Source organism: Schistocerca serialis, chromosome 2 (genome assembly GCF_023864345.2).
Source record: "Schistocerca serialis cubense isolate TAMUIC-IGC-003099 chromosome 2, iqSchSeri2.2, whole genome shotgun sequence".
In the NCBI taxonomy this organism is placed as follows: Eukaryota; Metazoa; Arthropoda; class Insecta; order Orthoptera; family Acrididae; genus Schistocerca; species Schistocerca serialis.
Window position 1 is genome coordinate 915,898,862 of NC_064639.1, and position 16,258 is coordinate 915,915,119.

The following is a 16,258-nucleotide window of genomic DNA, read 5'->3' on the forward strand; positions in this document are numbered from 1 at the left end:
ACTTCAACCTTCCCTCGATATGTTGGCAAAAATACTTGTTCAAAACCGGTGGTAGGCAGAAAACATCTTCCAAGATTGTCCTAAATGCTTTCTCCAAAAATTTTTTCGAGCAGTTAGTCCACAAACCCACGTGAATTGTAAATGGTTGCGAAAACACACTTGACCTCTTAGCCACAAACAATCGAGAGCTAATAGAGAGCATCATGACTGATACAGGGATTAGTGATCACAAGGTCATTGTAGCTAGGCTCAATACCATTTCTTCCAAATCCACCAGAAACAAACGCAAAATAATTTTATTTAAAAAAGCGGATAAAGTGTCACTAGAAGCCTTCCTAAGAGACAATCTCCATTCCTTCCGAACTGACTATGCAAATGTAGATGAGATGTGGCTCAAATTCAGAAATATAGTAGCAACAGCAATTGAGAGATTCATACCTCATAAATTGGTAAGAGATGGAACTGATCCCCCATGGTACACAAAACAGGTCCGAACGCTGTTGCACAGGTAACGGAAAAAGCATGTGAAGTTCAGAAGAACGTGAAATCCCAAAGATTGGCTAAAATTTACAGACGCGCTAAATTTGACACTGACTTCAACGCGAGATGCCTTTAATAGGTTCCACAACGAAACATTGTCTCGAAATTTGATAGAAAATCTGAAGAAATTCTGGTCGTATGTAAAGTACACAAGTGGCAAGACGCAGTCAATATGTTCGCTGCGCAGTGCCGATGGTACTGTTACCGACGACTGTGCCGCTAAAGCGGAGTTATTTAATGTGGATTTCCGAAATTCCTTCACCAGGGAAGATGAATGGAATATTCCAGAATTTGAAACGTGAGCAGCTGCTAGCATGAGTTTCTTAGAAGTAGATACCTTAGGGGTTGCGAAGAAACTGAAATCACTTTACACAGGCAAGTCTTCAGGTCCAGATTGTATACCGATTAGGTTCCTTTCAGATTACGCTGATACAATAGCTCCCTACTTAGCAATCATATACAACCGCTCGCTCACCGATAGATCTGTACCTACAGATTGGAAAATTGTGCAGGTCGCACCAGTGTTTAAAACGGGTAGTAGGAGTAAGCCATCGAACTACAGACCTATATCATTGACGTCAGTCTGCAGTAGGGTTTTGAAGCATATACTGTATTCAAACATTATGAATCACCTCGAAGGGAACGATCTATTGATACGTAATCAGCATGGTTTCAGAAAACATCGTTCTTGTGCAACACAGCTAGCTCTTTATTCGCACGAAGTAATGGCTGCTATCGACAGGGGATCTCAAGTTGATTCCGTATTTCTAGATTACCAGAAAGCTTTTGACACCATCCCTCACAAGCGACTTCTAATCAAGCTGCGTGCCTATGGGGTATTGTCTCAGTTGTGCGACTGCATTCGTGATGTCCTGTCAGGAAGGTCACAGTTCATTGTAATAGACGGCAAATCATCGAGTCAAATCGAGTGATATCAGGTGTTCCCCAGGGAAACGTCCTGGGACCTCTGCTGTTCCTGATCTATATAAATGACCTGGGTTACAATCTGAGCAGTTCTCTTAGGTTGTTCGCAGATGATTCTGTAATTTACCGTCTAGTAAGGTCATCCGAAGACCAGTATCAGTTGCAAAGCGACTTAGAAACGATTGCTGTATGGTGTGGCAGTTGACGCTAAATAACGAAAAGTGTGAGGTGATCCATATGAGTTCCAAAAGAAATCTGTTGGAATTCTATTACTCGATAAATAGTACAATTCTCAGGGCTGTCAATTCAACTAAGTACCTGGCTGTTAAAATTACGAACAACTTCAGTTGGAAAGACCACATAGATAATATTGTGGGGAAGGTGAGCCAAAGGTTGCGTTTCATTGGCAGGACACTTAGAAGATGCAACAAGTCCACTAAAGAGACAGCTTACACTACACTTGTTCGTCCTCTGTTAGAATATTGCTGCGTGGTGTGGGATCCTTACCAGGTGGGATTGGCGGAGGACATCGAAAGGGTGCAAAAAATGGCAGCTCGTTTTGTATTATCACGTAATAGGGGAGAGAGTGTGGCAGATATGATACGCGAGTTGGGATGGAAGTCATTAAAACAAAGACGTTATTCGTCACGGCGAGATCTATTTACGGAATTTCAGTCACCAACTTTCTCTTCCGAATGCAAAAATATTTTGTTGAGCCCAACCTACATAGGTAGGAATGATCATCAAAATAAAATGAGAGAAATCAGAGCTCGAACAGAAAGGTTTAGGTGTTCGTTTTTCCCGCGCGCTGTTCGGGAGTGGAATGGCAGAGAGATAGTATGATTGTGGTTCGATGAACCCTCTGCCAAGCACTTAAATGTGAATTGCAAAGTAATCATGTAGATGTAGATGTACAGATTCCAGCTTGCATCCTGTGTGACAGCTGCATTCCAGCTCAAGATGCTGGAGTTAGTGGTCCTGTATGAGTGAGGTGTGCTTGCTTGTGTGTGTGCCTCTCTCTTTTACTGAGGATGGCTGTGGCCGAAAGCTTTATGTAAGTGTCTTTTAATTGTGCCTGTGCAACTCGACATGTCTTCTTTATGGTAAGTAGCAATCTGTATTTTCCTGCATTTTATTTATGATGATTTTTATATTCCTGGTCTCAGATTGCTTTGCTTTTAAAAACAGCTAAACGAGGTGTCTGTTTAAAATTATCCCTTCTAGTTTTCACTCTTCAAATTATCTCTTAAGCTCATAACCGATACTTCCGTCTGTGTATCATAATTTTTTTATTGGTAATATAATGGGAAACTGCAGTCTGTCTATAAAGGAGATTGTTTAAAAAAACACTTGCATAACCCATCCTAGAATACTGTTCAAGTGCATGGAAACTGTATCATACAGAACCATTGGTAGATATTGAACATATACAAAGCAAGGTAGCACAAAAGGTCACAGGGTTATTTGGCCTATGGGAGAGTACCAAAGAAATGCCGAAAAAACTGAAATGGCAGGCACTCTATGATAGACGGCATCCCCTGAAAAACAGCTTCCAAAATTTCAAGGACCAACGTTGTTGTTGTGGTCTTCAGTCCTGAGACTGGTTTGATGCAGCTTTCCATGCTACTCTATCCCGTGCAAGCTTCTTCATCTCCCAGTACCTGCTGCAACGTACATCCTTCTGAATCTGCTTAGTGTATTCATCTCTTGGTCTCCCTCTACGATTTTTACCCTCCATGCTGCCCTCCAATACTAAATTGGTGATCCCTTGATGCCTCAGAACATGTCCTACCAACCGATCCCTTCTTCTAGTCAAGTTGTCCCACAAACTTCTCTTCTCCGCAGTCCTGTTCAACACCTCCTCATTAGTTATGTGATCTACCCATCTAATCTTCAGCATTCTTCTGTAGCACCACATTTCGAAAGCTTCTATTCCCTTCTTGTCTAAACTATTTATCGTCCATGTTTCTCTTCCATACATGGCTACACTCCATACAAAAACTTTCAGAAACGACTTCCTGACACTTAAATCTATATTCGATGTTAACAAATTTCTCTTCTCAATATACAGATTGAATAACATCGGGGAGAGGTTACAACCCTGTCTCACTCCCTTCCCAACCACTGCTTCCCTTTCATGCCCCTCAACTCTTATAACTGCCATTTGGTTTCTATACAAATAGTAAATAGCCTTTCGCTCCCTATATTTTACCCCTGCCACCTTCAGAATTTGAAAGAGAGTATTCCAGTCAACATTGTCAAAAGTGTTCTTTAAGTCTACAAATGCTAGAAACATAGGTTTGCCTTTCCTTAGTCTAGCTTCTAAGATAAGTCGTAGGGTCAGTATTGCCTCATGTGTTCCAGTATTTCTACGGAATCTAAACTGATCTTCCCCTAGGTCAGCTTCTACTAGTTTTTCCATTCGTCTGTAAATAATTCGCGTTAGTATTTTGCAGCCGTGACTTATTAATCTGATAGTTCAGTAATTTTCACATCTGTCAACTGCTGCTTTCTTTGGGATTGGAATTATTATATTCTTTTTGAAATCTGAGGGTATTTCGCCTGTCTCATACATCTTGCTCACCAGATGGTAGAGTTTTGTCAGGACTGGCTCTCCCAAGGCCGTCAATAGTTCTAATGGAATGTTGTCTACTCCCGGGGCCTTGTTTCGACTCAGGTCTTTCAGTGCTCTGTCAAACTCATCACGCAGTATCATATCTCCCATTTCATCTTCATCTACATCCTCTTCCATTTCCACAATATTGTCCTCAAGTACATTACCCTTGTATAGACCCTCTATATACTCCTTCCACCTTTCTGCTTTCCCTTTTTTGCTTAGAACTGGGTTTCCATCTGAGCTCTTGATATTCGTACAAGTGGTTCTCTTTTCTCCAAAGGTCTCTTTAATTTTCCTGTAGGCAGTATCTATCTTACCCCTAGTGAGATATGCCTTGAGATATGCCTCTACATCCTTACATTTATCATCTAGCCATCCCTGCTTAGCCATTTTGCACTTCCTGTCGATCTCATTTTTGAGACGTTTGTATTCCTTTTTGCCTACTACATTTACTGCATTTTTATATTTTCTCCTTTCATCAATTAAATTCAATATTTCTTCTGTTACCCAAGGATTTCTACTAGCCCTCGTCTTTTTACCTACTTGATCCTCTGCTGCCTTCACTACTTCATCCCTCAAAGTTACCCATTCTTCTTCTACTGTATTTCTTCCCCCATTCCTGCCATTTGTTCCCTTACGCTCTCCCTGAAACTCTGTACAACCTCTGGCGTAGTCAGTTTATCCAGATCCCATCTCCTTAAATTCCCACCTTTTTGCAGTTTCTTCAGTTTTAATCTACAGTTCATAACCAATAGATTGTGGTCAGAGTCCACATCTGCCCCTGGAAATGTCTTACAATTTAAAACCTGGTTCCTAAATCTCTGTCTTACCATTATATAATCTATCTGAAATCTGTCAGTGAGGACCAATATTGGCTCTCTTGAGTATCAGTCCTGTAGGAATTGTTCAGACAACATGGGGTAGTTACAGGGTGCACAGCGGTATTTAATTTGTCATTTTCTGCTTGCTCCATATGGGAAGGAATGAGGAAAAACAGTAATATGTGCTACAATTTGAAGTACCCTCTGTCAGAAACTTCAAAGTGGTTTGCACACTATTGATTTAGGTGTGTGATTGCTGAGAATGTGCATAAATGACCAACAGTTCTTTAAACAATGGCTAAGCTGGGGTGACCTTGAAACAATCACTTCACTAGTTTCAGGACTGTTAATAATGGTCACTGATTGAAACACAAACTATTTTGATATCCTTGCTTGCCACAGTTTGTAGTGAACAGTATGATGAGCAACTATGCTGCTCACCAACTACCTGATACTGCTCAGTGGTCTTGTTTCATCATCACTGTTCTCTACCAGCGATATGCAAGCAGTGAGGCTGCATCATGAACATGACCCTAGTGGTGCTAATCTCATATATTTGATGGTAGAACTTCTGATTGCAGTGTTCAGAAATCGTAGGTAGGAATGTCAGTGACAATAAAAGATTGAGTAAGGCATGGAGACATGCTCAGGTAGCATAATCATTAAAGCAACTGCTCATGGAAAACAGGAAATCTGGGTTCAAGTCCTGGTCTGTTGCAAATTTTCATTAGTTGTGCTATATTCATTTAATCATTTCCTCATTTTCAAGCTGAGGGGAGAGCTGGTGTGGAGTTTCATCAAGAAGACTTAAGGATTCTCATTCTGTTTGATGGTGTCTGATTTATATTCAGTATCTCAAAAATCACAGCAGTGACAATATACCATATTTCTAGATTTTAATAAATTTCTCAGTTATTTTCACATGGACTGATTTTCTAAAAAAATAAGAAATTACTTTGTGTAATTCATAACTGAAACTGATGTTATGAATTCCTTTGCCAGGTTTGCTTAATGTCTTCAAATCTAAGATAACAAGTGCCATGTCAACAGAACCAGTGACAATATCAGTTCAGTTCACTTATATTCTGACTGACTGGACTAGTAACAAGTGGACACAAGAACCTCCTGATTTTGATTTCTTAAATGGTCAAACACTTGGTGTCAAGGAATTAGGAAAATTGCCCTTTGGGGCAACTTTTGATCCTGTCAGGTAAGGGAAACCAAATTTTTAAGATCAACACATTTCTTTCACATTGTGATGGATTTATTTTATATAATGATTGGCTGTTTTCAGATACAGAAAATAATATTCACCTCTGCATCCTACTGAGTATGAGACTGAACTAATTATGGTTTCCCCTAAAATACATTTAGTTGCTGACATGTATCTCAAGTTGTTATGGACAGCTCATATTTTTGCATCACTCTCAATTACTTTCAGTGGTTTTAATTCCCAATGTTCTCTTACACTGAAATGTTCTATGTGATCAAAGATTCATTATTATTCATATTTGCATTATTTCACCATCAGCAACATTATATGTATTCTGTACCATACATTTAGCTTAAGTTCTGTTTTCTGGTGAGATATGTTTCAAGTCAAAATACAGTTCTGACTAATCTTAGTGGTCTGAAAGAAAAGAAAAATAGAGAATAGCTATATTTTAATCCTACATGGAGATAATTATGTAACCGGGCAGTTATCCTAAAACGATTAGTTCCTGTGTAAGTCATTGTTCTGTCCAGGCACTCACTGATGACAATGGCACCAAAACAATATATGATAAAATTAAAATAGAAATACCCAACTCTAACTTCAAATTAATTTCATTGAAGAGAAACACTGTATGTAATCTATTTTCAGTCATCTACATGGATGCAAAACTGACAGATTTAGAAATAAGTAAGAGTGGAATTGAAAGCAGCAGATGTTGCTTAATGGAGGAAAGGCAGTCTAGAACCCAGACCAAGCTGGATTTACGTAAGGAGAAAGACAACATTCAAAGAAGATCTGTATGATTTGTTACTGTGTGGTTTGGCCATCAAAAGAACAATGCAGAAATTCTCATCGAGTTCCTATGGGAGATGCCACAAAAATAACACTGAGTGTCATGGACAGTTTTGCCCTGAAACTTCCAAGAGCTGCTATCATTCCAATGTGACTTAGAAGCGTATTACACCTTACCTGTTATTGTGAGGGTAAAGTTTCATAAAGTTGGTCTTCCACAGAGGGATACTGAGAAGTTTTCTTACCATGTACCATTCACAAATTAAGTAGGAAGGAGAAAAAAATTATGGTACATTATGTACCTTCACCACACAATACCAAGTTGTGTGGGATACAGATGTAAATTCATGAATTCATTTGATACATTACAGGAACCTTCAAATAAATTGTCTGTTCCTTTATCATAACTAGTGTTTATTTAGTTCATGATTACATTTATTTACACTTCCTTATTGAATTTAAAACAGTTACGAAAATATGCTTGTTGGTTAGAGGATGTAAAATTACTTTAATGTGCGTCTAACCATTACTCATTTCGTTTCATTTGGCAGTGAACTGCAGTTGTATGCTCGGTGGCCGCAGTTGGCTGAGGCAGCTGTAGTGGACAGTGAAAGCTATTCAGACCTGGAACCATGTCGAGCACCTGAATGGTCTGTAGGAGTCCGCATGGTGGAACGTCCAAATTGTTTGCTGGGAGAGCACTTTGATGAATTCTTGCAGTTCTGTCTCTGCAAAAGCACAGCGAGAGACCTCTTGGGAGACATTATAGATGTTGCCACTGCAGGTACATTACAATGAATCACTTTTATGTTGCTTGAATGTATAAACTAATCTAGAAACTAATATAAGCCTAATTCTGTGGTCCTGTTATTTCTTGTTGGCTTCTAGTGCAGTGCATGAAATGCTATGCAGAATGGGAATTTTATTTGTGTTGAATCTTGTCAAAATATATTTTCTGTCATGTTGTCCTTTTTTGCATAAATCTAGAATCATATTAGTGGTTATTAGTACTACTGTATATCATGTATAGAATGAACAAATTTCGTTCAACTGATTCGATCTTAATTCTTATTTTTTAGCTAGTCTAGTATTTGGTTTTATAGTTGTGCATTTTTATGGCCCTCTGTCTTTAAGAAAGTGGATGTTAAATTTCACAGCACACCTACACACCATTATCACAAATAATTTCTTACTTGCGATGATAACCACTGATTTTTATGTGGAAACAAGCCCAAGGGCAGTTTATGTTGTTTTGATCTTTCCATTAATTCCATTTAGTTTTTAGAGGTATCCCCCCATTCACCCCATCTCCTCTCTAATGATGGCATCATATACAGGAGGAAAGGTACAGGCTGAGGGGTAATAATTTAAGTGATTCTGGACTAAAAACTTTATATGGACATATGCCCTATTGCGAATGGTTTTGTAGATAGAACGTTTGTAATAATACTTTGTTACTTATTTTCTGTGTTATTCAAACATCATTACTATCCACAACGTACGATGGTAGTGTAGAGGAAGCTGAGACGAGTTTGATATGGGACACTTGTGTTTCATCAGGTCGGGAAACTACTTCAAATTGGGCTACAAAGTGTACCTAAGCTACTGCACATCTTGTCATATTTTCAGTATCCTCACACTGTCTTTGCACAAACTGTAAATCCTAGAGAATCATGAATAGGTCCTTTTACTGTAGGAAACTGAATGTAGTTTAAATTTGTACTGTGACATTTTTTCACTGAAGGGTGCAGGTTTCGAGTGATTCCAGAAATCGTACAAAAGTGACATTACATGTGTTCTATCTCAGAAACCATTTACAATAGGACATATGTCCATATGACATTTTTTGTTGCAGTCTACAGTCCCAAGACTAGTTTGGTATAGTTCTGCATGATAGCTTGACCTGTGCAAGATTCTTTCTCTCTGAATAACAGCTGCAACCTACATCTGTTTCAACCTCTCTAATGTAGTCAAGCCTTGGTCCCTCTTCAGTTTTTACCCCACATGTGTACCTCCAATACTAAACTGCAAACTCCCCAACATCTTAGAATGTGTCCCATCAACCTATCCATTCTTTTAGTCATGTTCTGAGATAAATTTCTTTTCTGCCCAGTAACTCCTTGTCAGTAATCCAAACAACCCATCTAATCTTCAGCATTCTTCTGTATGCTCTTTTTTGTCAGAACTGTTTTTCATCCATGCACCATTTTCACACACTGCACTTCAGACACCTTCAGAAAAGACTTCATAACACTTTCTGTTAGACATTAACATTTTCCTCTTTCTCAGAAATGCATTTCTTGCTTTTGCCAGCCTGCATTTCGTATCCTTTCTATTTCAGCTAATGTCAGTTTTTCTGCTGTCCAAGTATCAAAACTCTTGAATGCGTTTAGTGTCTCATTTCCTAGTCTGATTCCCATTTCATTGCCTGGCTGAGATTAAATTTCAGTACTCTAGTTTTACTTTTTTTCATAGTCACCTTATAAACTCTTTTCAAGATTGATGATAAAATCACTACAGTTCTGATGTTCCAAGTCCTTTATGATCTCAGACAGAATTACACTGTCACTTGCAAATCTTGAGGTTTTCATTTCTTCTCCCTGAATTTTAATTCTCCTTCCAAATCTCTCTTTGATTTTCTCCACAAGTCAAATAATGTGGGAGATATGCCGCAATGCTGCTTCACTTCTTTCTCAATGCTTTCCTTTCATATTCTTCAGCTTTCGTAACTTAAGTCTGGTTTTATGTACTAATTGCTGATTACCTTTCACATCCAATGTTTTATCCCTGTTCCCTTCACAGTTTCAAAGAATGTTCTCTAGAAGTATTGTCAAAAGATTTCTGTAAATCTATGGATGCTATTAATGTATTTCTGCTTTACTTTGATGAATTTTCTAAGGTAAGTTGTAAGTTAAGTGTTGCCTCACATGTTACTACATTTCTGTGAAACCCAGACTGATCTTCCCCTAGGTGGCTTCTAGCAAATGTTCCATTCCTCTGTAAATAATTTGTGCCAGTATTTTGCTGTCTCACATATTAAACAGATAACATTGGATATCTTCACATCTGTCAACATCTACCTTCTTTGGAGTTAGAATTATTACATCCTTCTCGAGGGCTGAGGGAATTTTGGCTGTTGTTAGAGTTGTTGGATGTCCTCCTGAGGAATATCATGCCCTATTCTGTCCAATTGGCTCATTACATCATAAAAATCCTGATGTGGTTTGAAGACCCTGTCCAGAATGTGCCAAACATTCTCTGCTAGGGACAGACATAATTTCCAAGAATGTTTGCCTATTGAAGCCACTTGCTTTATTGACATTGAATGAGCGATTCTGATTCAATCACGTGAGTGTGATGGCTAGTATTATTATCAGTGTTTGCAGTGGTCACTACAGCAATGACAAAAGAAGAGTGTTGACTAAAATACTTGTAATTACAAAGGAAATGACTCACCTCACTATTCGTAGACATTGTCATCATGAGAAAGTCCATTGATGTGTATGCTATGGGAAGCATTCCCTTTTTGCCATAACCTGGGTAGACTCTGCCTATGTCAAGCAAAAATAGGGGTAGAGTGTCACATGCATTAACTTTTCCTTGCAATCACAAGTTATGGAAATACAGATACTGAAATGAGTAGAGTTGGTCTCTTCCTCATGGATGCCCTTTTCTTTAATGGAAGATTTTGCTGACTTCCACAGCCACTCGATGTTATGCATGTGCCCACTGAATCATCGGAAGACACAAACTCTACACAGTGGTTCACAGACTTATGGTTGAATCCTTCTGCTTTCAATGTCTTGTGGGACTGAAAGCCATCTGTAATCACTTTGCTGCTGGGCACTATAAAGTGCTTTAGCAAACCAACTAAAACCACCTTGACTCTGGAGAATACTCTAACCACAAAGCACTTCCCAGACTCTCGTTCTATACCACCTAATTCCCAGATATGTTTGATTTCATTCTTTAAAGGTTGTCCTCTCTTGTTTCTCCTTTTTTCCATGTGTGACTCGTCCACTTCAACAACTTTATTTGGTCCACTGATTGGTACACTGTTGTTCAACACTATTACATAACACACTTCTCTGCAAAACCTGAAATAATCGCATATGGTTCTGCTAGATAAATCAGTTTCCGATGATGTTGCTTGCAGGATGTAGTCTGTAATCCAGCAAGATACAAGGATTATCCTGATCTGGATAGATAATTTTGAATAGTCAGACCATGTGTTCTTCCTGATATTCATTCATGTACCACAGTTTCCACAATGAAATTGTAAAGGTATTTCACTATCAGAACTCTTCTTATGAACTTTTATAGACTTCGCCACACCCCAGTCTACACAGTCTCTCCTTTTGTCATCTAGTATTAGTCCACATTTACAACAAAAGTTCAAACCATTTTCTACATTACATTAGTGTGGAATTAGATTCTTCCACTTGAGGCAATCGGCTGAAGAAACATCTACGACAGCAGACATCCCAACTCACTACCGACATAAATCATTTAGGTTTCCCCAGCAACTCACAAACAGTTTACCATAATGCCTGCCACCACAGTCGTGTGATCTATTTAGGATAAAACATTCAATATCGTTCGGAGTCTGCCGCTTCAATAGGCAAACATTCTTGGAAATTACTGAGATGGATCTGGTGACCTTGCTGCCAAAGTTAAGGTTTGGCAAGCATGAAGACAAGCAGTAGAAACTATCACCACGTGTGGGTGGGCATAATCTGCCTGATATGTAAGGCTAGGATGTCTTGCCACTAAGGGAAACAAAATAGGATTTAGAATATTATTGGTGTACCACTGTGCCGTATGGGTGCCACGGATGACAGCCAAAGGGGTCCTGCTATGAAATGAAATGAAATGGCACCCCAGACCATCACTACTGGTTGTCAGGCCATATGGCTGGTGACATTAGGGTGGCATCCAACCTTTGGACTGTCTCCAGACACGTCTTTGATCTGGAATCTCATTGAGTGGAGTACAGTTGTCTTCATTGGCGAGTCCCAGTCTGAAATGAGCCCTCATAACCAGTGAAGATGCATCTGGAGACAACCTGGACAGTGATGTAGTACCAACCTGACTGTCACCCACCATACAACCTGACAACCAGAGTGATGATCTGTGTGCCATTTCGTTCCATAGCAGGACCACTTTGACTGTCATCCACAGCACAGCGGTACGTCAATGATATTCTACACCACATGTTTTTGCTCTTCTTGGCAAGTCACACTGCGCTTAAATTTCAGCAAGATAATGCCCACCCACACATGGCGAGAGCTTCTATTGCTTGTCTTTATGCTTACCAAACCCTACCTTGGACAGCAAGGTTGTCAGATCTCTCCTCAGCGGAAAATATTTGAAGCATTATGAGCAGGGCCCTGAAGTCAGCTTAGGATTTGGACTATTTGACACACCAATTGGACAGAATCTGGCATGATTTCCCTCAGCAGGACATCAAGCAGCTCTGTCAGTGAATGTCAAGGTGCACAACTGCTAGCATAAGCAATTTTTTTCCTTTTTATAGCTCTCCTATTTGTTCCTTTCAACTTTTCTTTACATAATACTGGCTTACCATCTGAGTTCTTAATATTCATACGAATGCTTCTGTTTTCTCCAAAGGTTCCAATGATGTTTCTATAGGTGGCACATACCTTTCTCACAGTCATGAATGTTTCTACAGTTTTTGTTTCTTCTCTAGCCATTCCTGCTCTGACATTTTGCATTTTCTATCAATTTCAAACTTACATGTCTGTTTTTCCCCCCTTTTTCTTCCTTCATTCCCTGTGCTTTATATTTCCTCCTTTTGTCAATTATATTTATTATCTCCACATAATTTCTGCTGAGCTTATTTGATCCTCTGCTGCTTTCTCTGTTTGGTTTTTCAAAGCTGCTCCTTTCCTTTGTTTCAACTAATGCTGCTGAGCTGCATAGCTGTCTGTTTTCTGCGTTTTCCGATTAACTGAGGTAGTATAACATGTGCAGAAACCAACTGATGGTTTGGGTGGTCTGTACTTCTGTCTAAGTAGATCACTGTACAAATAAGTCACAGAAATACACTTTTGTGAAAATAAATTTTAATGAATGTCTCAAAACATGATACAGCTGATGGCCATTTTGTCATAGTTCCATTTTTATTCTCTTCTGAATAATTAGTGTGGTAATTGGGGCCTTACACAGAAATAATAAGTGATTTCCCTGTGTAGTAAAATTTTTATTCTCTATAATAACCGTTAACAGGTTCAGGCATGTGAACGAGAAATAACAATGTAGTATTTATATGAAATGGAAATGGTAAACTCGCTGTACTGTTGTTGTACTAGTTGTTGCTGCCTAAATGGAAAAATTCTTATTTTATTTGATTAATTTTTTGATTGCTTCATATGTATTTGGAAGTTTTTCTTTTTTATAAAGAAACAAACTGTATAACTTACTCTGTTATGTATAGCATTTCTCCTGTATTTTCAGAAAATATCAATTTGAGCTCATCCCTGAGTGCAATAACAGAGTCAAGAGTTCCAACTATTTCTAAAGTAATCCGCAAAGCCAAGGTGCAACACCAACTATCAAAAGGGGGCAATAGGGATGCACCGTTGTCACACGACTACTTATTGCCCATTTTGTACTTCCTGTTTCCTGATGCAGACAGCAAATTGGTAAGAAATATACAGAATCATCTTACATTCATTGATGTGTTTACACTCAGAATATGGGGTTTCAGCATTTGATTCTGATCTGTGTGTTTAATGTGAGAGAGCAGGTGCTCCTCACATAACTTTTTGCTATCGCTTTCAGTTTATATTTTCTTCAGTTGATGGATATTCAGATTTCATCCAGATATTAATCAACATTGATTCCATTGTATCCCAAACTTGGTGTGGCTTTTTTTCAGTTGGTTTTTAATGTCTTCTGCTTGCATTATTGGTGTTACATAGGCTGGGCCCAATAATAAGTCTACAGTTGTTTTGATTCCGAGCCATCAGAATTGGAGTGTGAGATTTCTTCTTCTATAAAAGTTGTCTTCAATATGCTTGTTTCACCCTTCCAACTGCATGTTATCAAAAGATGTGGAAAGAAAATAATTTAAAATGGGTGTCAGGCACTGCTAAGCTACTCAGTCCATCCAAAAACTCCTGGGGTAAGTGAGAGGGGAACGCAGATCGTAGGGAAAATCATTCATAGGATTTCTCAGTGGAGATCTATGTGGCATAAAAGATGCAGCAGTATCACCTTTTAGAGGTCTAGAAACATGATCTCTTGAAGGAGAAGACACTATTTAAGCATGGAAGTAGATATTATTACAGACATGAATTATGGCCTGTGCAACAAAAAGAGGAGTTCCATATCCATTTCTTCTTCTTATTCTCCATCTGTGGTGGTACTCCACATAACGTGACAAAAAATATATTGAATAAATTTGCAAATATACTAAAACTGACTCAATTAATATGATCTGTGAATGTAATTGCAAACTCTGTTCCTTTTGAAAAAGGATTGCGCTCTTCCTTTTTGTTTCTTGGTAGTGTAAGAAGCCATTTTATGACAAGGCATGAAAACATGTAAGTTTCATGTAATATTTAGCCTGAATATAATCAAATATTACCTAAAAATGTCGCTAATGTTTTTCTATAATAACTCCTATATTGATGGAGTGATATATTTCAACACCTTATGCAAATTTTATAGGGAAACATTGGCACAGAGGTCAGTGCCATTGTTGTAAATGATAATGGCCCAGAGTCGTAACAGATATCTGAGTATTCATTAATTTTGACAAATAAAAATAAATTTAAATGTAGGAGAATTCTCGTGATTAGTGGTTATTCCTTTGAAACAGTAAAAGTAATCAGTTTTTCCAATATTGAATCATATTTGAGTGAAGTGAGTTCAGTGAAATTTTTACAGTCCCCCCCACTTAACAAAATTGCGAGAATCTCCTTAGCATTGCATTTTCATAAAAGTCAAAAAATAATTAACAGAAGTCACCTCCAATAATAAATGCAGCTGTATATCTGGAATTTTGTGTGTTGGTGATGTCTTTTAATATAAAAACATCGTGTCAGGCAGACTAACTGCAAGAAGTACCACAACAGAGTCACTGACATAAATAATTTTTCAGTTGTGAAGCAGCCAGAATGACACTAACTTCAGCCTTCATAACATATAAAAACCAATACATAAAAAGAAACACCACACCTCCTTCCCTCTGGCTACAGACTGGCTCTTCATTCTGTGCTTTTCATACTACAGCTGAAAAAGACTGTCAAATCCTAAATGCTAAAAGATGCCAACTTTGAAATTATTGTAGTCAGCAGACAAAACTGATAAAATATTTTCAGGTAGTTTATTAAGACCAACAGAAATTAAAGTAACTGATTGTCTGATTAGAGTTGTAGTTTATACGAGGGAATACAAAAAAAAAGGCAGAATTATTTTTTAAAAGCTATATATTTTCAAATTATTTACAAAACAACTTAATTCTCTTCAAAATACTCTCCATTACAACTAGTACATTTGTCCCACTGGTGTTTCCAGTGTTTAACACATTTTTTGTAATCATCTTTAGAAATGGCTGATAGTTGCTCCCTCATTTTTTTCTTGACTTCTTCAGTGTTGTCAAATCGGTGTCCTTTCATGAATGGAAATAAGAAAAAGTCGCATGGAGCCAGGTCAGGTGAGTAAGGTACATGGAACCATTGCGGTGGTCCGGTGTAATGTTTAACGCTCTCTCTATACAGCTTAAGTGTTTTCGTGGACTTACTTGTTGAAGAATGCTGGTTCTGCTTTCTTGCAGCGCTGATGTCTTCTGCTAGCACTGGACACTTCTCCGAAGATTTCACTGCTAGGAAGGGGAAATTTTCACTCTCTCGCGCTCTCTCTTCTTATTTAAAAAATACGCTACTCTTGGAATATCATTGAATGCACCATAACATATTTATTTCCACTTTGTACAAAAAAACAACTAAACTTTATGACGTAAGCCCACACATTACCGGGCACCCAGAATCAGTTAATTACACATTTTTGAACACAATCAATACATAAGCTTTTATTGTGGCTGACTATCCATGTCCAGTCCACGTACTCTCAACAGCAGTTCAACGTCTAATAAACAGTCACTATTTTGAGTCTCTCCATTTGTTTTTTAACAATACAATGCTACATTACTCTTTGCAGTCGACCACGGAGCTTCTGCGCTATATTCGCTTACTCTTGCCAGCGCTGACGAATTATCTCCCTTCCCCGTTTCACCTGCACTAGCAATAAATGGGTGCAGTATCCCATGCTCATTCTTACGCCCTGCTTTAAAATAACATGTGTTCGAAATGGCTGGAACAC

At 38.4% G+C, this 16,258-nt stretch overlaps 1 protein-coding gene across 1 annotated transcript in view; it reads left to right on the forward strand.

Annotated features, from left to right (window-relative positions):
• Positions 1–16,258, forward strand: part of LOC126458278 (rab3 GTPase-activating protein catalytic subunit) — a 474,850-nt gene that overhangs the window by 20,088 nt on the left and 438,504 nt on the right. The window contains exons 4-6 of the mRNA XM_050095210.1: positions 5,905–6,112; positions 7,462–7,694; positions 13,388–13,575. Coding sequence (XP_049951167.1) covers positions 5,905–6,112; positions 7,462–7,694; positions 13,388–13,575 — 629 coding nt within the window. The remainder of the gene's footprint in view (positions 1–5,904; positions 6,113–7,461; positions 7,695–13,387; positions 13,576–16,258) is intronic.